Raw genomic sequence first — 24,203 nt, forward strand, 5'->3', positions numbered from 1 at the left:
GAGGAAGAGGAGGGACAAAGGCGGATCAAGGCTGAGCGGACGGATCCACGGTCCGGAGCCCTGCCGAATTCGCAGCCCCCACCTGTGGGATCATCGCCCCCCGCCCCATCGGGCCGGTGAGGAGAGAGGGGAATCCCAGCCCTGATATCCCGGGGGGTCCCTGGGTTGGGTTTTTGGGGGATGTTTGGAGAATGAAGAAGTCCAAGGCTGAGCGGAAAAGGCCCCTCGGGGGGACCTCGGGGGGTGGCGGTGCCGTCCTGCCGGGGACGCCCTGGGGGGATGTCGTTGCCCTCGGCTGTGGCACGGAGGCAAATCGCATGGTGTCCTTGTCCTTCCTCGCCCAGAGCAGGAGCTGAGCATGGAGAGCAGGGAGGAGAAATGCCCGCGGCAGGAGCTGGTGGAAGAGGCCGTTTTGAGCGGCTCCACGGCGCAGGAAGGCAACGGGGAGGAAAAGGCGCGGAGATGCCGCACGAGGAGGGGCTGCAAAGGCAGCTGGCGGGGATGTGAGGGGGAAAGAGGCGGCCTGGGCCGGGAAGGCGGCCGGAGATGGAGCCAGAGCTCGGAGCTGGTGCTCCGTGAGCAGCTCCGTGATGGGGAGAAGCCCCACACGTGCGGGGAGTGTGGGAAGAGCTTCAGAAGCAGCTCCAGCATGAGCAAGCACCAGAGGATCCACAGTGGGGAGAAGCCCTACGAGTGTGGGGAGTGTGGGAAGAGCTTCAGGTGGAACTGCGACCTCATCAGCCACAAGAGGAGCCACACTGGGGAGAGACCCTTTGAGTGTGCGGAGTGTGGGAAGAGCTTCAGGTGGAACTGCGACTTGATCAACCACCAGAGGAGCCACACTGGGGAACGGCCCTATATCTGTAGGGAGTGCGGGCAGAGCTTCACCCGGAGCTGCCACCTAATCCAGCATCAGGTGATCCACACCGGGGAACGGGCCTTCGAGTGTTCCGTGTGTGGGAAGAGGTTTCAGACCAGCTTCTCTCTCCTCCGTCACTTTCAGTGTCACACAGACGAGAGGCCATTCCAATGCCCTGAGTGTGGGAAGGAATTCAGGCACAATTGCACCCTCATCAAACACCGGCGCATCCACACTGGGGAGAAGCCCTACGAGTGTCCCCTGTGTGGGAAGACCTTCTCACAGAGCTCTAATTTGACCCGACACCAACGAAGGCATCAGTGAAGGAAGACCAACGCGTGCCCCGAGTGCGGGCAGAGCTTCGTGCGCTGCACAACCTCATGGATGTGGATTGTTGTGGGCTGGCTGAGCATGATGTATTTGACAGCAAATAAAACTCTGAGACATACAATTTTCTCTCCCGTTCATGTTCAGCCGGTTCCGTTCTGTTTGCAGAGTGCCGCCTCCCAGAGCGCCCCCTCACAGTTGCCGCCCTTGGCCTGAGCCCGCCCCTTTCCCCTCACGGTTCCCGCCCTTTCCCTGCCCCCTTTCCCCTCACGGTTCCAGCCGGTTTGGGGAGAGGAGCAGGGCTAGGGGAGATGGAAGAGGAGGGATGAAGGCGGAGAGAAAGCAGCGATGGAAGGAGGGGAAGAAGGTGGGGTTAGAGAGCAGGAGGAGGAGAAGGGATGAAAGGGGCGGGATGGAAGAGGAGAAGTAGGCGGAGATAACGCTGGGGAGCGGGAGGGGGGAATGGAAAAGGAGGAGCGGGAGGAAGAGGAAGAGGAGGGACAAAGGCGGATCAAGGCTGAGCGGACGGATTCACGCGGTCGACCCTGCATGAATTCGCAGCCCCCACCTGTGGGATCATCGACCCCGCATCGCGCCGGTGAGCAGGGAGGGGGAGCCCGGCCCTGATATCCCGGGGGGTCCCTGGGTTGGGTTTTTGGGGGATGTTTGGAGAATGAAGAAGTCCAAGGCTGAGCGGAAAAGGCCCCTCGGGGGGACATCGGGGGGTGGCGGTGCCGTCCTGCCCGGGACGCCCTGGGGGGATCTCGTTGCCCTCGGCTTTGGCACGGAGGCAAATCGCATGGTTTCCTTGTCCTTCCTCCCCCAGAGCCGGAGCTGAGCATGGAGAGCAGGGAGGAGAAATGCCCGCAGCAGGAGCTGGTGGAAGAGGCCGTTTTGAGCGGCTCCACGGCGCAGGGAGGCAACGGGGAGGAAAAGGCGCGGAGATGCCGCACGAGGAGGGGCTGCAAAGGCAGCTGGCGGGGATGTGAGGGGGAAAGAGGCGGCCTGGGCCGGGAAGGCGGCCGGAGATGGAGCCAGAGCTCGGAGCTGGTGCTCCGTGAGCAGCTCCGTGATGGGGAGAAGCCCCACACGTGCGGGGAGTGTGGGAAGAGCTTCAGAAGCAGCTCCAGCATGAGCAAGCACAAGAGGATCCACAGTGGGGAGAAGCCCTACGAGTGTGGGGAGTGTGGGAAGAGCTTCAGGTGGAACTGCGAACTGATCAAACACCAGAGGATTCACACTGGGGAGAGGCCCTACGAGTGTGGGGAGTGTGGGAAGAGCTTCAGGCAGAGCTCCAGCCTGATCAAGCACCAGAGGACCCACACTCGGGAGAAGCCCTATGAGTGTGGGGAATGTGGGAAGAGCTTCAGCCAGCGCATCTATCTCATCAAGCACCAGAGGGCCCACACTGGAGAGAGGCCCTTCAAGTGTTCCGTGTGTGGCAAGAGGTTTTTGACCAGATCCGATCTCTTCCGCCACTATCAGAGTCACACAGATGAGTGGCCCTTCCAATGCCCTGAGTGTGGGAAGGGATACAGGCACAACTCCCACCTCATCAGGCACCGGCGCATCCACACTGGGGAGAGGCCCTACGAGTGTGATAAATGCAGGAAGAGGTTTCGGACCAGCTCTGATCTCCTCCAGCACTATCGGATTCACTCAGAGGAGAGGCCCTTCCGCTGCCTCGACTGTGGGAAGGGATTCAAGCAGAACTCCACCCTCATCACCCACCGGCGCATCCACACAGGGGAGAGGCCCTACGAGTGTCCCCAGTGTGGGAAGAGCTTCTCACAGGGCTCTAACTTGACCCAACACCAACGGCGGCACCGGTGAGGGAAGCCCTGCGAGTGCCCCGAGTGCGGGCAGAGCTTCGTGCGCTGCTCCAGCTCCATCCCCCAGTGGAGGAGGCACTTTGGGCACAGCCCTGGTCACTCACATTCCCTGTGATCCATGTTGGCAACACACCTGGCTACTTCTCCTTTTAATATCACCTTAATTTTTTTCTGTTCTCCATGTCTTTGCACTCCAAAAGCCAAAAGAGATGAATCTTTGACTGCAAAATTACTCAAATCCCAGTGAAAACATCTCAGTCTTACCCCAGAATGCTCAATCCCTCCTGAGAAAAACTCCATGCCATACAAAGTTTCCTCGATTCTACAGCCGCCAGGCTGAGATGGGGTTGGGAGGTGATTTAGAGTAGTGGGATCTCAATTAGAGTGGTGGGGTGCGGTGTGAAGACTTTTGTTAACAGTTGATGGGCTGAGAAAGGCCATGTTGACATAATGCCTTGAAAGGGAAGTCAGCAGTCAGTGACCAATGACAGGCGAGGACATGATGCCCTTGCCGCAACATGAGGATAGGGAAGAGAGGTTCTTGCTGAAAATATGCAGAAAGTATCAAAAGAATAACCACAAAAATGCAGAAGTAGGCGTAGTTGCTGATATGTAACTAACCAATCCTGAGCTCAGCTTTTGCAATATGTATGAAGCTTATTATGAACTGTATTTTACCCGCTGTATCAATCAATAAATCGGACCTGCGATGAACCAATTGGTGTCCGGGTCTCCTTCCATCGACAGTGGGGATTGTGTGGGGCTGGGTGTGTGGGATGTATTTGATAGCAAAAAAAAACTCTCAGAGTTACAGATTTCTGTCCCGTTCATGTTCAGTGTGTTGCAGTTCTGTTCGCAGACTGCCGCCTCCCAGAGTGTGCCCGCACAGTTCCCGCCCTTGGCCTGAGCCCGCCCCTTTCCCCTCACGGTTCCGCCATTTCCCTGCCCCTTTCCCCTCACGGTTCCCGCCCTTTCCCCGCCCCCTTTCCCCTCACGGTTCCAGCCGGTTAGGGGAGAGGAGCAGGGCTAGGGGAGATGGAACGGGACAGATGAAGGTGGAGGGAGAGCAGCGGTGGAAGGAGGGGAAGAAGGTGGGGGTAGGGAGCAGGAGCAGGAGAAGGGATGGAAGGGGCGGGATGGAAGAGGAGAAGGAGGCGGAGATAACGCTGAGGAGCGGGAGGGGGGATGGAAAAGGAGGAGTGGGAGGAAGAGGAAGAGGAGGGACAAAGGCGGATCAAGGCTGAGCGGACGCATCCACGCGGTCGGCCAGACTGAATTGGCAGACCCACCTGTGGGATCATCGCCCCCCGCATCACGCCGGTGAGTTGGGACGGGGAGCCCGGCCCTGATATCCCGGGGGGTCCCTGGGTTGGGTTTCTGGGTGGATGTTTGGAGAATGAAGAAGTCCAAGGCTGAGCGGAAAAGGCCCCTCGGGGGGACATCGGGGGGTGGCGGTGCCGTCCTGCCGGGGACGCCCTGGGGGGATCTCGTTGCCCTCGGCTGTGGCACGGAGGCAAATCGCATGGTGTCCTTGTCCTTCCTCGCCCAGAGCAGGAGCTGAGCATGGAGAGCAGGGAGGAGAAATGCCCGCGGCAGGAGCTGGTGGAAGAGGCCGTTTTGAGCGGCTCCACGGCGCAGGAAGGCAACGGGGAGGAAAAGGCGCGGAGATGCCGCACGAGGAGGGGCTGCAAAGGCAGCTGGCGGGGATGTGAGGGGGAAAGAGGCGGCGTGGGCCGGGAAGGCGGCCGGAGATGGAGCCAGAGCTCGGAGCTGGTGCTCCGTGAGCAGCTCCGTGATGGGGAGAAGCCCCACACGTGCGGGGAGTGTGGGAAGAGCTTCAGGTGGAACTGCGGACTGATCGAACACCAGAGGATCCACAGTGGGGAGAAGCCCTACGAGTGTGGGGAGTGTGGGAAGAGCTTCAGCCAGAGCTCCAGCCTGATCAAGCACCAGAGGACCCACACTCGGGAGAAGCCCTATGAGTGTGGGGAATGTGGGAAGAGCTTCAGCCAGCGCAGCTATCTCATCAAGCACCAGAGGGCCCACACTGGAGAGAGGCCCTTCAAGTGTTCCGTGTGTGGCAAGAGGTTTTTGACCAGATCCGATCTCTTCCGCCACTATCAGAGTCACACAGATGAGAGGCCCTTCCAATGCCCTGAGTGTGGGAAGGGATACAGGCAGAAGTCCCACCTCATCACGCACCGGCGCATCCACACAGGGAAGAGGCCCTACGAGTGTGATAAATGCAGGAAGAGGTTTCGGACCAGCTCTGAACTCCTCGTGCACTATCGGATTCATACAGAGGAGAGGCCCTTCCGCTGCCCCGACTGTGGGAAAGGATTCAAGCAGAACTCCACCCTCGTCACCCACCGGCGCATCCACACTGGGGAGAGGCCCTACGAGTGTCCCCAGTGTGGGAAGAGCTTCTCACAGATCTCTACCTTGACTAGACACCAACGGAGGCACCACTAAGGGAAGCCCTGTGAGAGCCCTGAGTGCGGGAAGAGCTTTTGCGCTGCTCCAGCTTCATCCCCCACTGGAGGAGGCACTTTGGGCACAGCCCTGGTCACTCACATTCCCTGTGATACTGCTGGGAACACAACTCGGTGCTTCAACATTTGGGTTGGCGTTAATTTTTTCCTTTTCTCCCTCTCTGTGCAGTCCAGCAGTGAAAAGGGATGTACCTGTGACAACAAATCTACTCAAATCCAATGAAATCAGCTCAGTCTTATGCGAAAAGGACTCAGGTCCACATCAAAGGGGCTTTCTCTCACATTAAAAAACGCTACCTCTTCACAAATTCACCTGATTCCACAGCCACTGACATGGCTGAGATGGGGTTAAGAAGAGATTGGGAGAAGTGGGATCTCAATTTTGAGTGCTGGGATCGGTATTGTGTGGGGTGGATTTGATACGAAATAAAACTCTCAGACTTACTAATTTTTCTCCCGTTCATGTTCAGTCCGTTGCAGTTCTGTTCGCAGAGTGCCGCCTCCCAGAGCGTCCCCTCAGAGTTGCCGCCCTTGGCCTGAGCCCGCCCCTTTCCCCTCACGGTTCCCGCCCTTCCCCTGCCCCCTTTCCCCTCACGGTTCCCGCCCTTTCCCGGCCCCCTTTCCCCTCACGGTTCCCGCCCTTTCCCCTCACGGTTCCGCCATTTCCCTGCCCCTTTTCCCCCCACGGTTCCGCCATTTCCCTGCCTCTTTTCCCCTCACGGTTCCAGCCGGTTTGGGGAGAGGAGCAGGGCTAGGGGAGATGGAAGGGGAGGGATGAAGGCGGAGAGAGAGCAGCGATGGAAGGAGGTGGGGTTAGAGAGCAGGAGGAGGAGAAGGGATGGAAGGGGCGGGATGGAATGGGAGAAGAAGGCGGAGATAACCCTGGGGAGCGGGAGGGGGTGATAGATGAGGAGGAGCGGGAGGAAGAGGAAGAGGAGGGACAAAGGCGGATCAAGGCTGAGCGGACGGATCCACGCGGTCGACCAGACTGAATTGGCAGCCCCCACCTGTGGAATCATCGCCCCCCGCATCGCGCCGGTGAGCAGGGAGGGGGAGCCCGGCCCTGATATCCCGGGGGGTCCCTGGGTTGGGTTTTTGGGGGGATGTTTGGAGAATGAAGAAGTCCAAGGCTGTGCGGAAAAGGCCCCTCGGGGGATATCGGGGGGTGGCGGTGCCGTCCTGCCGGGGCCGCCCTGGGGGGATCTCGTTGCCCTCGGCTGTGGCACGGAGGCAAATCGCATGGTGTCCTTGTCCTTCCTCGCCCAGAGCAGGAGCTGAGCATGGAGAGCAGGGAGGAGAAATGCCCGCGGCAGGAGCTGGTGGAAGAGGCCGTTTTGAGCGGCTCCACGGCGCAGGGAGGCAACGGGGAGGAAAAGGCGCGGAGATGCCGCACGAGGAGGGGCTGCAAAGGCAGCTGGCGGGGATGTGAGGGGGAAAGAGGCGGCCTGGGCCGGGAAGGCGGCCGGAGATGGAGCCAGAGCTCGGAGCTGGTGCTCCGTGAGCAGCTCCGTGATGGGGAGAAGCCCCACACGTGTGGGGAGTGTGGGAAGAGCTTCACAACGAACTGTTACCTGATCAATCACCAGAGGATCCACACTGGGGAGAAGCCTCACGAGTGTGTGGAGTGTGGTCAGAGCTTCAGATGGAGGTCGGCCCTGATCAACCACCAGAGGATCCACACTGGGGAGAGGCCCTATGAGTGTGGGCAATGTGGGAGGTGTTTCATTCGGAGCTCCCACCTGCTCGAGCACCGGAGGATCCACACTGGGGAAAGGCCCTACGAGTGTTCTGTGTGTGGGATGCGCTACAGCCAGAGCTCCGCCCTCAACAAGCACCAGAGGAGCCACACTGGGGAGAGGGCTTTCGAGTGTTCCAAGTGTGGGAAGAGGTTTCCGAACAGCTCTAATCTCCTCCGCCACTACCAGAGTCACACAGAGGAGAGACCCTTCCAATGCCCTGAGTGTGGGAAGGGATTCAGGCAGAAGTCCCACCTCATCATCCACCAGCGCATCCACACAGGGGAGAGGCCCTACGAGTGTGATAAATGCAGGAAGAGGTTTCGGACCAGCGGCCATCTCGTCCTGCACTATCAGATTCACAGAGAGGAGAGGCCCTTCCGCTGCCCCGACTGTGGGAAGGGATTCAAGCGCAACAGCTACCTCGTCACCCACCGGCGCATCCACACAGGGGAGAGGCCCTACGAGTGTGATAAATGCAGGAAGAGGTTTCGGACCAGCTCTGAACTCCTCCTGCACTATCGGATTCACTCAGAGGAGAGGCCCTTCCGCTGCCCCGACTGTGGGAAGGGATTCAAGCAGAACTCCAACCTCGTCACCCACCGGCGCATCCACACTGGGGAGAAGCCCTACGAGTGTCCCCAGTGTGGGAAGAGCTTCTCCAGACGCTCTCACTTGACCCAACACCAATGTAGGCACTGGTAAGGGAAGCCCTGCGAGTGCCCTGAGTGCAGGCAGAGCTTTGTGCGCTGCTCCAGCTCCATCCCCCACTGGAGGAGGCACTTTGGGCAAAGCCCTTGTCGCTAACATTCCTTGTGATCCATGTTGGGAACACACCTGGCAGCTTCTACTTTTGGTTTCTCCTTAATTTCTTTCACTTGTCAATCTCTTTGAATTCCAAAAGGCAATTTCGTTACATCTGTCACATCAAAACCACTGACAATCCAGTGAAAAAAGCTCAGTCTTACCCTAAAAGTGCGCAAACCCACCTCAAAAAACCTCAATCCCACACCAGACTCACATGATTCCACACCCACCAGAGTGAGATAGAGGTGGAAGAAGATTCGGCGAAGTGCGATCCCAGTTTGGAGAGTGGGATGGGGAGTGTGTCGGGCTGGCTGTGTGAGATGTATTTGACAGCAAATAAAACTTTCAGACTTATTGATTTCTGTCCCGTTCATGTTCAGTCGGTTGCAGTTCTGTTTGCAGAGTGCGGCCTCCCAGAGCGTCCCCTCACAGTTGCCGCCCTTGGCCTGAGCCCGCCCTTTCCCTGCCCCCTTTCCCCTCACGGTTCCCGCCCTTTCCCTGCCCCCTTTCCCCTCACGGTTCCAGCCGGTTAGGGGAAAGGAGCAGGGCTAGGGGAGATGGAAGAGGAGGGATGAAGGCGGAGAGAGAGCAGCGATGGAAGGAGGCGAAGGAGGTGGGGTTAGGAAGCCGGAGGAGGAGAAGGGATGGAAGAGGCGGCATGGAATGAGAGAAGGAGGCGGAGATAACGCTGAGGAGCGGGAGGGGGAAAGGAAGAGGAGGAGCGGGAGGAAGAGGAGGGACAAAGGCGGATCAAGCCTGAGCGGACGGATCCACGCGGTCGACCCTGCCTGAATTCGCAGCCCCCACCTGTGGGATCATCGCCCCCCGCATCGCGCAGGTGAGCAGGGAGGGGGAGCCCGGCCCTGATATCCCGGGGGGTCCCTGGGTTGGGTTTTTGGGTGGATGTTTGGAGAATGAAGAAGTCCAAGGCTGAGCGGAAAAGGCCCCTCGGGGGGACATCGGGGGGTGGCGGTGCCGTCCTGCCGGGGCCGCCCTGGGGGGATGTCGTTGCCCTCGGCTGTGGCACGGAGGCAAATCGCATGGTGTCCTTGTCCTTCCTCGCCCAGAGCAGGAGCTGAGCATGGAGAGCAGGGAGGAGAAATGCCCGCGGCAGGAGCTGGTGGAAGAGGCCGTTTTGAGCGGCTCCACGGCGCAGGGAGGCAACGGGGAGGAAAAGGCGCGGAGATGCCGCACGAGGAGGGGCTGCAAAGGCAGCTGGCGGGGATGTGAGGGGGAAAGAGGCGGCCTGGGCCGGGAAGGCGGCCGGAGATGGAGCCAGAGCTCGGAGCTGGTGCTCCGTGAGCAGCTCCGTGATGGGGAGAAGCCCCACACGTGCGGGGAGTGTGGGAAGAGCTTCAGGTGGAACTCCGAACTGATCAGGCACCAGAGGATTCACACTGGGGAGAGGCCCTATGTGTGTGGGGAGTGTGGGAAGAGCTTCAGCCAGAGGGCCAGCCTGATCAGGCACCAGATGACTCACACTGGGGAGAGGCCCTACAAGTGTTCCCTGTGTGGGAAGGCGTTTCAGAGCAGCTCTGATCTCCTCAAGCACTATTGGATTCACAGAGAGGAGAGGCCCTTCCAATGCCCTGAGTGTGGGAAGGGATACAAGAAGAAGTCCCACCTCATCACCCACCAGCGCATCCACACTGGGGAGAGGCCCTACGAGTGTGATAAATGCAGGAAGAGGTTTCGGACCAGCTATCAGCTCCTCTGCCACTATCGGATTCACACAGAGGAGAGGCCCTTCCGCTGCCCCGACTGTGGGAAGGGATTCAAGTACAACTCCACCCTTGTTACCCACCAGCGCATCCACACTGGGGAGAGGCCCTACGAGTGCCGCCAGTGCAGGAAGAGTTTCTACTGCAGCTCTCACTTGAGTAGACACAAACGTAGGCACCGGTGAGTGAAGCCCTGTGAGTGCCTCGACTGCGGGCAGAGCTTCGTGCGCTGCTCCAGCTCCATCCCCCACTGGAGGAGGCACTTTGGGCACAGCCCTGGTCACTCACATTCCCTGTGATCCATGCTGGGAACACACCTCGAAGCTTCTACTTTTGGTTTGGCCTTAATGTTTCTCTCTTCTCCGTCTCTTTGCACTCCAAAATCCACGAGGGATGGATCTGTCCCCTCAAAACCACTCAAATCCCATTGAAAACAGCTCAATCTTACCCCAAAACTGCACAATCGCACCTCAAAAAAAGTCAATGTCATGGAAAACTCACTCGATTCCTCAGCGACCTGAATAAGATGGGTTTGGAAGGAGACTGGGAGAAGTGGGATCTCAGTTAGGGTGGTGGGATGGGGATTGTGTGGGGCTGGTTGTGCGGGATGTATTATTACGAAATTAAACTTTCAGACTTACTGATTTCTCTTCCGTTCATGTTCAGTCCGTTGCAGTTCTGTTCGCAGAGTGCCGCCTCCCAGAGTGTCCCCTCACAGTTGCCGCCCTTGGTCTGAGCCCGCCCCTTTCCCCTCACGGTTCCGCCCTTTCCCCGCCCCCTTTCCCCTCACGGTTCCCGCCCTTTCCCTGCCCCCTTTCCCCTCACGGTTCCCGCCCTTTCCCCGCCCCCTTTCCCCTCACGGTTCGGCCATCGCGATCGGGGGAGGAGGAGGAGGGAGGGAGGAAGAGGCCGAGCAGCTGCCACAGCAGAAGAGGAGAGGAAGCATCTCGTGCCCCTGGCGCTCCCTCAAAGTGCCACAGCCTCAGAAGCATCGCCCCACATCCCGCAAGCGCCCAGGGATTTGTAGCTCGGCCCAAATATCCCGGGGGGTGCCTGGCTTTGGGGTTTGTTTTAGGGGGATGTTTGCAGCTGGCAGGGCTCCAAAGCCGAGCCGCAAATGGCCCTCGGGGGGACATCCGGGGTGTGCAGTGGCTGCTGCCAGTATGAGCCCAGTTGCTCCCCCGTGTGCTTCCAGTTTCCTGGGCAATCCCAGCAATAGCCTGGTCATTCCCAGTATGGGCCTGTGCACTCCCAGTATCATCCTGGTCACTTCCCCTGCCTCCCTGCCTGATCCCAGTCACTCCCAGACGAGGTCAGTCCCTCCCAGTGCTTCCCCATGATGATGCAATTGTCTCCCAGCATGGTCCCAGTTGCTCCCACTTTCATCCAGTGTGTTCTCCGTTCTCCCAGTTGTCCCTAGCATAGTCCTAGGCACTCCCAGTGTGATTCCAGTCTCTCCCAGCAATGGCCCAGTCACTCCCACTTGCCCCCAGCGTGTTCCCAGTTCCCCCAACCCCTTCCCAGTACGTCCCAGTTTTCTCCCAATCACCACCTGCATGGTCTCCGACCCTCCGAGTATATCCCAGTTGCCCTGAACATTCTGGCAGTCATTGCCAGGCACTCCCAGTCACCTCAGCGTGGTTCACTTGCCCCCACTTTTACCCCAGTTGCTCCCAGTTCCTCTAATTAAGTCCCCAGTTGGCTCCCAGCATGGGCCTGGTAGCTCCCAGTAACCCCCAGTCAGGGTCCAATCACAGCCACTCTAATCCCAGTATGATTGTAGCCACTCCCAGTATGACCCCAGTATGATCCCAGCCCCCATGAGTGCGATCACAATCTGCCCTGGGAAGGCAGTGTGATCTCAGAATGATGTCAGTACAATCTCACTATTATCCCAGTGTCATCCCAGTGTGGTGTCAGAACAAAGCCAGTACAGCCGCAGTCACTCCCAGTGCGACCCCAGTATGATGTCAGTACGGAACCAGTACAGCCCCAGTCACTCCCAGTACGATCCCAGCACAGCCCAGTCCCTGGCAGTGCTCCCACTGCTGGGATGCCCCAGCCCTGTGTGCGTTCCCCCGTGGCGGATGTGCCGAGAGGAGCCCCAAGGGCTGGCAGTGGCCAGGCAGGGTCCCCAGCAAGGCCCAGTTTGGATGGGCAGCCCCCAGTTTGCCCAGTTTGCCTCTCCTTTGGCCCGGGCCGGGTTCCCCCCTCCCGCAGCGGCTGGGAGCAGCCGAGAGCCCCGCGCTGCCCATCCCGACCTGTCCCGGCTCCATCCGCGCTCCTGCCACGGGCTGCGAGGGCTGCGGGAACGGGGCACGGAGAGCGCGGCTACTGCTGGGGGAGGAGGAGGAGGGAGGGAAGGGCAGGGATGAAAGGGGAGGAGGAGGCGGGGTCGGGGGAGGAGCAGGGGGTGGTTCGAAGGAAGAGGAGGAGCAGGAGGAAGAGGAAGAGGAGGGACAAAGGCGGATCAAGTCTGAGCGGACGGATCCACGCGGTCGACCGTGCCTGAATTCGCAGTCCCCACCTGTGGGATCATCGCCCCCCGCATCGCGCAGGTGAGCAGGGACGGGGAGCCCGGCCCTGATATCCCGGGGGGTCCCTGGGTTGGGTTTCTGGGTGGATGTTTGGAGAATGAAGAAGAAGTCCAAGGCTGAGCGGAAAAGGCCCCTCGGGGGGACATCGGGGGGTGGCGGTGCCGTCCTGCCGGGGACGCCCCGGGGGGATGTCGTTGCCCTCGGCTGTGGCACGGAGGCAAATCGCATGGTGTCCTTGTCCTTCCTCGCCCAGAGCAGGAGCTGAGCATGGAGAGCAGGGAGGAGAAATGCCCGCGGCAGGAGCTGGTGGAAGAGGCCGTTTTGAGCGGCTCCACGGCGCAGGAAGGCAACGGGGAGGAAAAGGCGCGGAGATGCCGCACGAGGAGGGGCTGCAAAGGCAGCTGGCGGGGATGTGAGGGGGAAAGAGGCGGCCTGGGCCGGGAAGGCGGCCGGAGATGGAGCCAGAGCTCGGAGCTGGTGCTCCGTGAGCAGCTCCGTGATGGGGAGAAGCCCCACACGTGCGGGGAGTGTGGGAAGAGCTTCAGGTGGAACTGCGAACTGATCAAGCACCAGAGGATCCACACTGGGGAGAAGCCCTACGAGTGTGGGGAGTGTGGGAAGAGCTTCAGCCAGCGCAACAATCTCATCAGGCACCAGAGGACACATAGTGGAGATGGGCCTCTTGAGTGTGGGGAGTGTGGGAAGAGCTTCAGTAGGAAATGCAACCTGATCCAGCACCAGAGGTCCCACATTGGGGAGAAGCGCCACGAGTGTGGGGAGTGTGGGAAGAGCTTCACAGACAGCTCCAGCCTGATGGTGCACCAGAGGATCCACACCGGGGAGAGGCCCTACAAGTGTTCCAAGTGTGGGAAGGCGTTTAAGACCAGCTACAGTCTCATCGAGCACTTTCAGAGTCACAGAGAGGAGAGGCCCTTCCAATGCCCTGAGTGTGGGAAGGGATTCAAGCACAACTCCCACCTCATCAGGCACCGGCACATCCACACAGGAAAGAGGCCCTACGAGTGTGATAAATGCAGGAAGAGGTTTCGGACCAGCTCTCATCTCCTCCAGCACTATCGGATTCACTCAGAGGAGAGGCCCTTCCGCTGCCCCGACTGTGGGAAGGGATTCAAGTACAACTCCATCCTCGTCACCCACCGGCGCATCCACACAGGGGAGAGGCCCTACGAGTGTCCCCAGTGTGGGAAGAGCTTCTCACAGGGCTCTAACTTGACCCAACACCAATGGAGGCACCACTAAGGGAAGCCCTGCAAGTGCCCCGAGTGCGGGAAGAGCTTCGTGCGCTGCTCCAGCTCCATCCCCCACTGGAGGAGGCACTTTGGGCACAGCCCTGGTCACTCACATTCCCTGTGATACTGCTGGGAACACAACTCGGTGCTTCAACATTTGGGTTGGCGTTAATTTTTTCCTTTTCTCCCTCTCTGTGCAGTCCAGCAGTGAAAAGGGATGTACCTGTGACAACAAATCTACTCAAATCCAATGAAATCAGCTCAGTCTTACGCGAAAAGGACTCAGGTCCACATCAAAGGGGCTTTCTCTCACATTAAAAAACGCTACCTCTTCACAAATTCACCTGATTCCACAGCCACTGACATGGCTGAGATGGGGTTAAGAAGAGATTGGGAGAAGTGGTATCTCAATTTTGAGTGCTGGGATCGGGATTGTGTGGGGCTGGGTGTGTGGGGTGTAATTGATACGAAATAAAACTTTCAGACTTACTAATTTTTCTCCCGTTCATGTTCAGTCCGTCGCAATTCTGTTTGCAGAGTGCCGCCTCCCAGAGCGTCCCCTCAGAGTTGCCGCCCTTGGCCTGAGCCCGCCCCTTTCCCCTCACGGTTCCGCCCTTTCCCCGCCCCCTTTCCCCTCACGGTTCCGCCATTTCCCTGCCCCTTTCCCCTCACGGTTGCAGCCGGTTTGGGGAGAGGAGCAGGGCTACGGGAGATGGAACGGGACGGATGAAGGTGGAGGGAGAGCAGCGATGGAAGGAGGGGAAGAAGGTGGGGTTAGGGAGCAGGAGGAGGGGAAGAGATGGAAGGGGCGGGATGGAAGAAGAGAAGGAGGCGGAAATAACGCTGAGGAGCGGGAGGGGGAAAGGAAGAGGAGGAGCGGGAGGAAGAGGAAGAGGAGGGACAAAGGCGGATCAAGGCTGAGCGGACGGATCCACGCGGTCGACCCTGCCTCAACTCGCGGCCCCCACCTGTGGGATCATCGACCCCCGCATCGCGCAGGTGAGTTGGCACGGGGAGCCCGGCCCTGATATCCCGGGGGGTGCCTGGGTTGGGTTTTTGGGGGGATGTTTGGAGAATGAAGAAGTCCAAGGGTGAGCGGAAAAGGCCCCTCGGGGGGACATCGGGGGGTGGCGGTGCCGTCCTGCCGGGGCCGCCCCGGGGGGATCTCGTTGCCCTCGGCTGTGGCACGGAGGCAAATCGCATGGTGTCTTTGTCCTTCCTCGCCCAGAGCAGGAGCTGAGCATGGAGAGCAGGGAGGAGAAATGCCCGCGGCAGGAGCTGGTGGAAGAGGCCGTTTTGAGCGGCTCCACGGCGCAGGGAGGCAACGGGGAGGAAAAGGCGCGGAGATGCCGCACGAGGAGGGGCTGCAAAGGCAGCTGGCGGGGATGTGAGGGGGAAAGAGGCGGCGTGGGCCGGGAAGGCGGCCGGAGATGGAGCCAGAGCTCGGAGCTGGTGCTCCGTGAGCAGCTCCGTGATGGGGAGAAGCCCCACACGTGCCGGGAGTGTGGGAAGAGCTTCAGGTGGAACAGCGACCTGATCAAGCACCAGAGGATCCACAGTGGGGAGAAGCCCTACGAGTGTGGGGAGTGTGGGAAGAGCTTCAGCCAGCGCAACAATCTGATCAGGCACCAGAGGACACATAGTGGAGATGGGCCTCTTGAGTGTGGGGAGTGTGGGAAGAGCTTCAGTAGGAAATGCAACCTGATCCAGCACCAGAGGTCCCACATTGGGGAGAAGCGCCATGAGTGTGGGGAGTGTGCCCAGAACTTCCGATGGAGGTCAGACCTGGTCAACCACCAGAGGATCCACACTGGGGAACGGCCCTACAAGTGTGGGGAATGTGGGAAGAGGTTCATTAAGAGCTCTCACCTGATCCTGCACCAGACGATCCATACTGGGGAAAAGCCTTTCGAGTGTTCTGTGTGTGGGAAGCGCTTCAGCCACAGCTCCGCCTTGAACAAGCACCAGAGGAGCCACACAGGGGAGAGGCCCTTCGAGTGTGACAAATGCAGGAAGAGATTTCTGACCAGCACCCATCTCCTCAAGCACTATTGGATTCACAGAGAGGAGAGACCCTTCCAATGCCCTGAGTGTGGGAAGGGATTCAGGCAGAAGTCCCACCTGATCACCCACCAGCGCATCCACACAGGGGAGAGGCCCTACGAGTGTGATAAATGCAGGAAGAGGTGTCGGACCAGCTCTGATCTCCTCCTGCACTATCGGATTCACACAGAGGAGAGGCCCTTCCGCTGCCCCGACTGTGGGAAGGGATTCAAGTACAACTCCACCCTTGTTACCCACCAGCGCATCCACACTGGGGAGAGGCCCTACGAGTGCCGCCAGTGCAGGAAGAGTTTCTACTGCAGCTCTCACTTGAGTAGACACAAACGTAGGCACCGGTGAGTGAAGCCCTGTGAGTGCCTCGACTGCGGGCAGAGCTTCGTGCGCTGCTCCAGCTCCATCCCCCACTGGAGGAGGCACTTTGGGCACAGCCCTGGTCACTCACATTCCCTGTGATCCATGTTGGGAACACACCTGGAAGCTTCTAATTTTGGTTTGGCCTTAATGTTTCTCTCTTCTCCGTCACTTTGCACTCCAAAATCCACGAGGAATGGATCTGTCCCCTCAAAACCACTCAAATCCCATTGAAAACAGCTCAATCTTACCCCAAAACTGCACAATCGCACCTCAAAAAAAGTCAATGTCATGGAAAACTCACTCGATTCCTCAGCGACCTGAGTAAGATGGGTTGGGAAAGAGACTGGGAGAAGTGGGATCTCAGTTAGGGTGGTGGGATGGGGATTGTATGGGGCTGGTTGTGCGGGATGTATTATTACGAAATTAAACTTTATGACTTACTGATTTCTCTTCCGTACATGTTCAGTCCGTTGCAGTTCTGTTCGCAGAGTGCCGCCTCCCAGAGCGTCCCCTCACAGTTGCCGCCCTTGGCCTGAGCCCGCCCCTTTCCCCTCACGGTCCCGCCCTTTCCCTGCCCCCTTTCCCCTCACGGTTCCCGCCCTTTCCCTGCCCCCTTTCCCCTCACGGTTCGGCCATCGGGATCGGGGGAGGAGGAGGAGGGAGGGAGGAAGAGGCCGAGCAGCTGCCACAGCAGAAGAGGAGAGGAAGCATCTCGTGCCCCTGGCGCTCCCTCAAAGTGCCACAGCCTCAGAAGCATCGCCCCACATCCCGCAAGCGCCCAGGGATTTGTAGCTCGGCCCAAATATCCCGGGGGGTGCCTGGCTTTGGGGTTTGTTTTAGGGGGATGTTTGCAGCTGGCAGGGCTCCAAAGCCGAGCCGCAAATGGCCCTCGGGGGGACATCCGGGGTGTGCAGTGGCTGCTGCCAGTATGAGCCCAGTTGCTCCCCCGTGTGCTTCCAGTTTCCTGGGCAATCCCAGCAATAGCCTGGTCATTCCCAGTATGGGCCTGTGCACTCCCAGTATCATCCTGGTCACTTCCCCTGCCTCCCTGCCTGATCCCAGTCACTCCCAGACGAGGTCAGTCCCTCCCAGTGCTTCCCCATGATGATGCAATTGTCTCCCAGCATGGTCCCAGTTGCTCCCACTTTCATCCAGTGTGTTCTCCGTTCTCCCAGTTGTCCCTAGCATAGTCCTAGGCACTCCCAGTGTTATTCCAGTCTCTCCCAGCAATGGCCCAGTCACTCCCACTTGCCCCCAGCGTGTTCCCAGTTCCCCCAACACCTTCCCAGTACGTCCCAGTTTTGTCCCAATCACCACCTGCATGGTCTCCGACCCTCCGAGTATATCCCAGTTGCCCTGAACATTCTGGCAGTCATTGCCAGGCACTCCCAGTCACCTCAGCGTGGTTCACTTGCCCCCACTTTTACCCCAGTTGCTCCCAGTTCCTCTAATTAAGTCCCCAGTTGGCTCCCAGCATGGGCCTGGTAGCTCCCAGTAACCCCCAGTCAGGGTCCAATCACAGCCACTCTAATCCCAGTATGATTGTAGCCACTCCCAGTATGACCCCAGTATGATCCCAGCCCCCATGAGTGCGATCACAATCTGCCCTGGGAAGGCAGTGTGATCTCAGAATGATGTCAGTACAATCTCACTATTATCCCAGTGTCATCCCAGTGTGGTGTCAGAACAAAGCCAGTACAGCCGCAGTCACTCCCAGTGCGACCCCAGTATGATGTCAGTACGGAACCAGTACAGCCCCAGTCACTCCCCGTACCATCCCAGCGCAGCCCAGTCCCTGGCAGTGCTGCCACTGCTGGGATGCCCCAGCCCTGTGTGCGTTCCCCCGTGGCGGATGTGCCGAGAGGAGCCCCAAGGGCTGGCAGTGGCCAGGCAGGGTCCCCAGCAAGGCCAAGTTTGGATGTGCAGCCCCCAGTTTGCCCAGTTTGCCTCTCCTTTGGCCCGGGCCGGGTTCCCCCCTCCGGCAGCGGCTGGGAGCAGCCGAGAGCCCCGCGCTGCCCATCCCGACCTGTCCCGGCTCCATCCGCGCTCCTGCCACGGGCTGCGAGGGCTGCGGGAACGGGGCACGGAGAGCGCGGCTACTGCTGGGGGAGGAGGAGGGAGGGAAGGGCAGGGATGAAAGGGGAGGAGGAGGCGGGGTCGGGGGAGGAGCAGGGGATGGTTTGAAGGAAGAGGAGGAGCGGGAGGAAGAGGAAGAGGAGGGACAAAGGCGGATCAAGGCTGAGCGGACGGATCCACGCGGTCGACCCTGCCTGAATTGGCGGACCCCACCTGTGGGATCATCGGCCCCACATCGCGCCGTTGAGCGGGGAGGGGGAGCCCGGCCCTGATATCCCGGGGGGTCCCTGGGTTGGGTTTCTGGGGGGATGTTTGGAGAATGAAGAATTCCAAGGCTGAGCGGAAAAGGCCCCTCGGGGGGACATCGGGGGGTGGCGGTGCCGTCCTCCGGGGACGCCCCGGGGGGATCTCGTTGCCCTCGGCTGTGGCACGGAGGCAAATCGCATGGTGTCCTTGTCCTTCCTCGCCCAGAGCAGGAGCTGAGCATGGAGAGCAGGGAGGAGAAATGCCCGCGGCAGGAGCTGGTGGAAGAGGCCGTTTTGAGCGGCTCCACGGCGCAGGAAGGCAACGGGGAGGAAAAGGCGCGGAGATGCCGCACGAGGAGGGGCTGCAAAGGCAGCTGGCGGGGATGTGAGGGGGAAAGAGGCGGCCTGGGCCGGGAAGGCGGCCGGAGATGGAGCCAGAGCTCGGAGCTGGTGCTCCGTGAGCAGCTCCGTGATGGGGAGAAGCCCCACACGTGCGGGGAGTGTGGGAAGACCTACAGGTGCAACTCCGAACTGATCAAGCACCAGAGGATTCACACTGGGGAGAAGCCCTATGAGTGTGGGGAGTGTGGGAAGAGCTTCACAAACAGCTCCAGCCTGATGGTGCACCAGAAGACTCACACCGGGGAGAGGCCCTACAAGTGTTCCAAGTGTGGGAAGGCGTTTAAGACCAGCTCCAGTCTCATCGAGCACTTTCAGAATCACAGAGAGGAGAGGCCCTTCCAATGCCCTGAATGTGGGAAGGGATTCAAGCACAACTCCCACCTCATCAGGCACCGGCACATCCACACAGGAAAGAGGCCCTACGAGTGTGATAAATGCAGGAAGAGGTTTCAGACGAGCTCTCATCTCCTCCAGCACTATCGGATTCACTCAGAGGAGAGGCCCTTCCGCTGCCCCGACTGTGGGAAGGGATTCAAGAAGAACTCCACCCTCGTCACCCACCGGCGCATCCACACAGGGGAGAGGCCCTACGAGTGTCCCCAGTGCGGGAAGAGCTTCTCACAGAGCTCTAGCTTGAGCTGACACCAACGGAGGCACCACTAAGGGAAGCCGTGCGAGTGCCCTGAGTGCGGGCAGAGCTTCGTGCGCTGCTCCAGCTTCATCCCCCAGTGGAGGAGGCACTTTGGGCACAGCCCTGGTCACTCACATTCCCTGTGATACTGCTGGGAACACAACTCGGTGCTTCAACATTTGGGTTGGCGTTAATTTTTTCCTTTTCTCCCTCTCTGTGCAGTCCAGCAGTGAAAAGGGATGTACCTGTGACAACAAATCTACTCAAATCCAATGAAATCAGCTCAGTCTTACGCGAAAAGGACTCAGGTCCACATCAAAGGGGCTTTCTCTCACATTAAAAAACGCTACCTCTTCACAAATTCACCTGATTCCACAGCCACTGACATGGCTGAGATGGGGTTAAGAAGAGATTGGGAGAAGTGGTTTCTCAATTTTGAGTGCTGGGATCGGGATTGTGTGGGGCTGGGTGTGTGGGGTGTAATTGATACGAAATAAAACTTTCAGACTTACTAATTTTTCTCCCGTTCATGTTCAGTCCGTCGCAATTCTGTTTGCAGAGTGCCGCCTCCCAGAGCGTCCCCTCAGAGTTGCCGCCCTTGGCCTGAGCCCGCCCCTTTCCCCTCACGGTTCCGCCCTTTCCCCGCCCCCTTTCCCCTCACGGTTCCGCCATTTCCCTGCCCCCTTTCCCCTCACGGTTCCAGCCGGTTTGGGGAGAGGAGCAGGGCTACGGGAGATGGAACGGGATGGATGAAGGTTGAGGGAGAGCAGCAATGGAAGGAGGAGAAGAAGGTGGGGTTAAGGAGCAGAAGGAGGGGAAGAGATGCAAGGGGCGGGATGGAAGAGGAGAAGGAGGCGGAGATAAGGCTGAGGAGCGGGAGGGGGGATGGAAGAGGACGAGCGGGAGGAGGAGGAGGGACAAAGGCGAATCAAGGCTGAGCGGACGGATCCACGCGGTGGACCCGACTGAATTCGCAGCCCCCACCTGTGTGATCATCGACCCCGCATCGCGCCGGTGAGCTGGGAGGGGGAGCCCGGCCCTGATATCCCGGGGGGTCCCTGGTTTATGTTTTTGGGGGATGTTTGGAGAATGAAGAAGTCCAAGGCTGAGCGGAAAAGGCCCCTCGGGGGGACATCGGGGGGTGGCGGTGCCGTCCTGTCGGGGAGGACGCCCTGGGGGGATGTCGTTGCCCTCGGCTGTGGCACGGAGGCAAAACCCATCGTGTCCTTGTCCTTCCTCCCCCAGAGCAGGAGCTGAGCATGGAGAGCAGGGAGGAGAAATGCCCGCGGCAGGAGCTGGTGGAAGAGGCCGTTTTGAGCGGCTCCACGGCGCAGGAAGGCAACGGGGAGGAAAAGGCGCGGAGATGCCGCACGAGGAGGGGCTGCAAAGGCAGCTGGCGGGGATGTGAGGGGGAAAGAGGCGGCGTGGGCCGGGAAGGCGGCCGGAGATGGAGCCAGAGCTCGGAGCTGGTGCTCCGTGAGCAGCTCCGTGATGGGGAGAAGCCCCACACGTGCGGGGAGTGTGGGAAGAGCTTCAGGTGGAACTCCCAACTGATCGAGCACCATAGGACCCACAGTGGGGAGAAGCCCTACGAGTGTGGGGAGTGTGGGAAGAGCTTCAGCCAGCGCAACAATTTGATCAGGCACCAGAGGACAAATTGTGGAGATGGGCCTCTTGAGTGTGGGGAGTGTGGGAAGAGCTTCAGTAGGAAATGCAACCTCATCCAGCACCAGAGGTCCCACACTGGGGAGAAGCGCCAAGAGTGTGGGAAGTGTGCCCAGAACTTCCGATGGAGGTCGGACCTGATCAACCACTGGGGAATGGCCGTATGAGTGTGGCGAGTGTGGCAAGAGCTTCAGCTGTAGGTCGGGCCTGATCAGGCACCTGAGGATCCACACTGGGGAACGGCCCTATGGGTGTGGGGAGTGTGGGAAGAGCTTCAGGCAGCGCTCCAATCTCATCACGCACCAGAGGACACACACTGGGGAGAAGCCCTACGAGTGTGGGGAGTGTGGGAAGAGCTTCAGCCAGCGCAACACTCTCATTGAGCACCAGAGGACTCACACTGGGGACAGGGCCTATGAGTGTGACAAATGCAGGAAGAGGTTTCAGACCAGACCGCGTCTTGTCAAGCACTATTGGAGTCACAGAGAAGGTAGACCCTTTCAATGCCCCGACTGTGGGAAGGGATTCAGGCAGAACTCCCACCTCATCACCCACCGGCGCATCCACACAGGGGAGAGGCCCTACGAGTGTGATAAATGCAGGAAGAGGTTTCAGGACAGCTTCTCTCTCATCCGTCACTTTCATAGTCACACAGATGAGAGGCCATTCCAATGCCCTGAGTGCGGGAAGGAATTCAGGCACAACTTCACCCTCATCAGACACCGGCGCATCCACACAGGGGAGAGGCCCTACGAGTGTCCCCAGTGTGGGAAGAGGTTCCCCAGAGGCTCTGACTTGTCCAAACACCAACGGCGGCACCGGTAAGGGAAGCCCTGTGAGTGCCCCGAGTGCGGGCAGAGCTTCGTGCGCTGCTCCAGCTCCATCCCCCACTGGAGGAGGCACTGTGGGCACAGCCAGGGTCCCTCACATTCCCCGTTATCCATGTTGGGAACGCATCCTGCTGTTTCTCCTTTTAATTTCACCTTAATTTTTTTCTCTTCTCCATCTCTTTGCACTCCAAAAGCCAAGATAGATGTATTTGTCAAGTCAAAACCGCTGAAATCCCAGTAGAAAAGCTCAATCTTACGCCAAAAGGGCGCAAACCTTCTTGAAAACAACTAAATCCCGCACCGGACTCACTCGATTCCACACGCACCAGAGTGAGAAAGAAATAGAAGAAGATTCGGAGAAGTACGATCCCAATTTGGAGAGTGGGATGGGGATTGTGTGGGGCTGGGTGTGTGAGATGTATATAACAGCAAATAAAACTTTCAGACTTACTGATTTCTCTCCCGTTATTGTTCAGTCCGTTGCAGTTCTGTTTGCAGAGTGTCGCCTCCCAGAGCGTCCCCTCAGAGTTGCCGCCCTTGGCCTGAGCCCGCCCCTTTCCCTTCACGGTTCCCGCCCTTTCCCCGCCCCCTTTCCCCTCACGGTTCCGCCATTTCCCTGCCCCCTTTCCCCTCACGGTTCCAGCCGGTTGGGGAGAGGAGCAGGACTAGGGGAGATGGAAGGGGAGGGATGAAGGCGGAGAGAGAGCAGCGATGGAAGGAGTAGAAGAAGGTGGGGTTAAGGAGCAGGAGGAGGAGAAGGGATGGAAGAGGAGAAGGAGGCGGAGATAACGCTGAGGAGCGGGAGGGGGAAAGGAAGAGGAGGAGCGGGAGGAAGAGGAAGAGGAGGGACAAAGGCGGATCAAGGCTGAGCGGACGGATCCACGCGGTCGACCCTGCCTGGATTCGCAGCCCCCACCTGTGGGATCATCGCCCCCCGCATCGCGCCGGTGAGCAGGGAGGGGGAGCCCGGCCCTGATATCCCGGGGGGTCCCTGGGTTGGGTTTTTGGGGGGATGTTTGGAGAATGAAGAAGTCCAAGGCTGAGCGGAAAAGGCCCCTCGGGGGGACATCGGGGGGTGGCGGTGCCGTCCTCCGGGGACGCCCCGGGGGGATCTCGTTGCCCTCGGCTGTGGCCCGGAGGCAAATCGCATGGTTTCCTTGTCCTTCCTCCCCCAGAGCAGGAGCTGAGCATGGAGAGCAGGGAGGAGAAATGCCCGCGGCAGGAGCTGGTGGAAGAGGCCGTTTTGAGCGGCTCCACGGCGCAGGAAGGCAACGGGGAGGAAAAGGCGCGGAGATGCCGCACGAGGAGGGGCTGCAAAGGCAGCTGGCGGGGATGTGAGGGGGAAGGAGCCGGCCTGGGCCGGGAAGGCGGCCGGAGATGGAGCCAGAGCTCGGAGCTGGTGCTCCGTGAGCAGCTCCGTGATGGGGAGAAGCCCCACACGTGCGGGGAGTGTGGGAAGAGCTTCAGGCGGAACAGCGACCTGATCAAGCACCAGAGGATCCACAGTGGGGAGAAACCCTACGAGTGTGGGGAGTGTGGGAAGAGCTTCAGCATCAGCTCTAGCCTGATCAGGCACCAGAAGACTCACACTGGGGAGAGGCCCTTCAAGTGTTCCCTGTGTGGGAAGACGTTTCAGTGCAGTTCTGATCTCCTCAAGCACTATTGGATTCACAGAGAGGAGAGGCCCTTCCAATGCCCGGACTGTGGGAAGGGATTCAAGCACAGCTCCAACCTCATCAGCCACCAGCGCATCCACACAGGGGAGAGGCCCTACGAGTGTGATAAATGCAGGAAGAGGTGTCGGACCAGCTCTCATCTCCTCCAGCACTATCGGATTCACTCAGAGGAGAGGCCCTTCCGCTGCCCCGACTGTGGGAAGGGATTCAAGTACAACTCCACCCTCGTCACCCACCGGCGCATCCACACTGGGGAGAGGCCCTATGAGTGTCCCCAGTGTGGAAAGAGCTTCTCCAGCAGCTCTAACTTGACCCGACACCAACGGAGGCACCACTAAGGGAAGCCCTGCGAGTGCCCCGAGTGCGGGCAGAGCTTCGTGCGCTGCTCCAGCTCCATCCCCCACTGGAGGAGGCACTTTGGGCACAGCCCTGGTGACTCACATTCCCTGTGATCCATGCTGGGAACACATCTGGCTTCTTCTCCATTTAATATCACCCTAATTTTTTTCTCTTCTCGGTCTTTTTGCACTCCAGAAGCCAAGAGAGATGAATCTGTCACCTCAAAACGACTCAAATCCCAGTGAAAGCAGCTCAGTCTTGCCCCAGAATGCTCAATCTCTCCTGAGAAAAACTCCATGCCGTACAAATTTTCCTCGATTCTACAGCCAGCCTGTGATTTACAGCAGAGGGATCTCAATT

The 24,203-nt window shown here is 59.3% G+C and overlaps 1 protein-coding gene and 2 pseudogenes across 1 annotated transcript; all 3 read left to right on the forward strand.

Moving 5' to 3' along the window:
• On the forward strand, positions 1-7,930 carry LOC128950489 (zinc finger protein 850-like; the record flags this gene model as incomplete). Its single annotated transcript, XM_054295362.1, has 5 exons — positions 1-116; positions 345-1,179; positions 2,317-3,015; positions 4,899-5,483; positions 7,021-7,930. Coding segments are annotated over exons 2-5 (3,015 nt in total), but the record flags the coding sequence as incomplete, so codon positions are not given.
• Positions 1-23,985, forward strand: LOC128950490 (zinc finger protein 883-like; annotated as a pseudogene).
• LOC128950491 (zinc finger protein 345-like) lies at positions 12,563-16,311 on the forward strand (annotated as a pseudogene).
• Positions 23,986-24,203: the final 218 nt, after the last annotated feature.

This window comes from Melozone crissalis, unplaced genomic scaffold (genome assembly GCF_028551555.1).
Source record: "Melozone crissalis strain CALT ecotype California unplaced genomic scaffold, PUWL_Pcris_2 ptg000659l_1, whole genome shotgun sequence".
Lineage (NCBI taxonomy): Eukaryota > Metazoa > Chordata > Aves > Passeriformes > Passerellidae > Melozone > Melozone crissalis.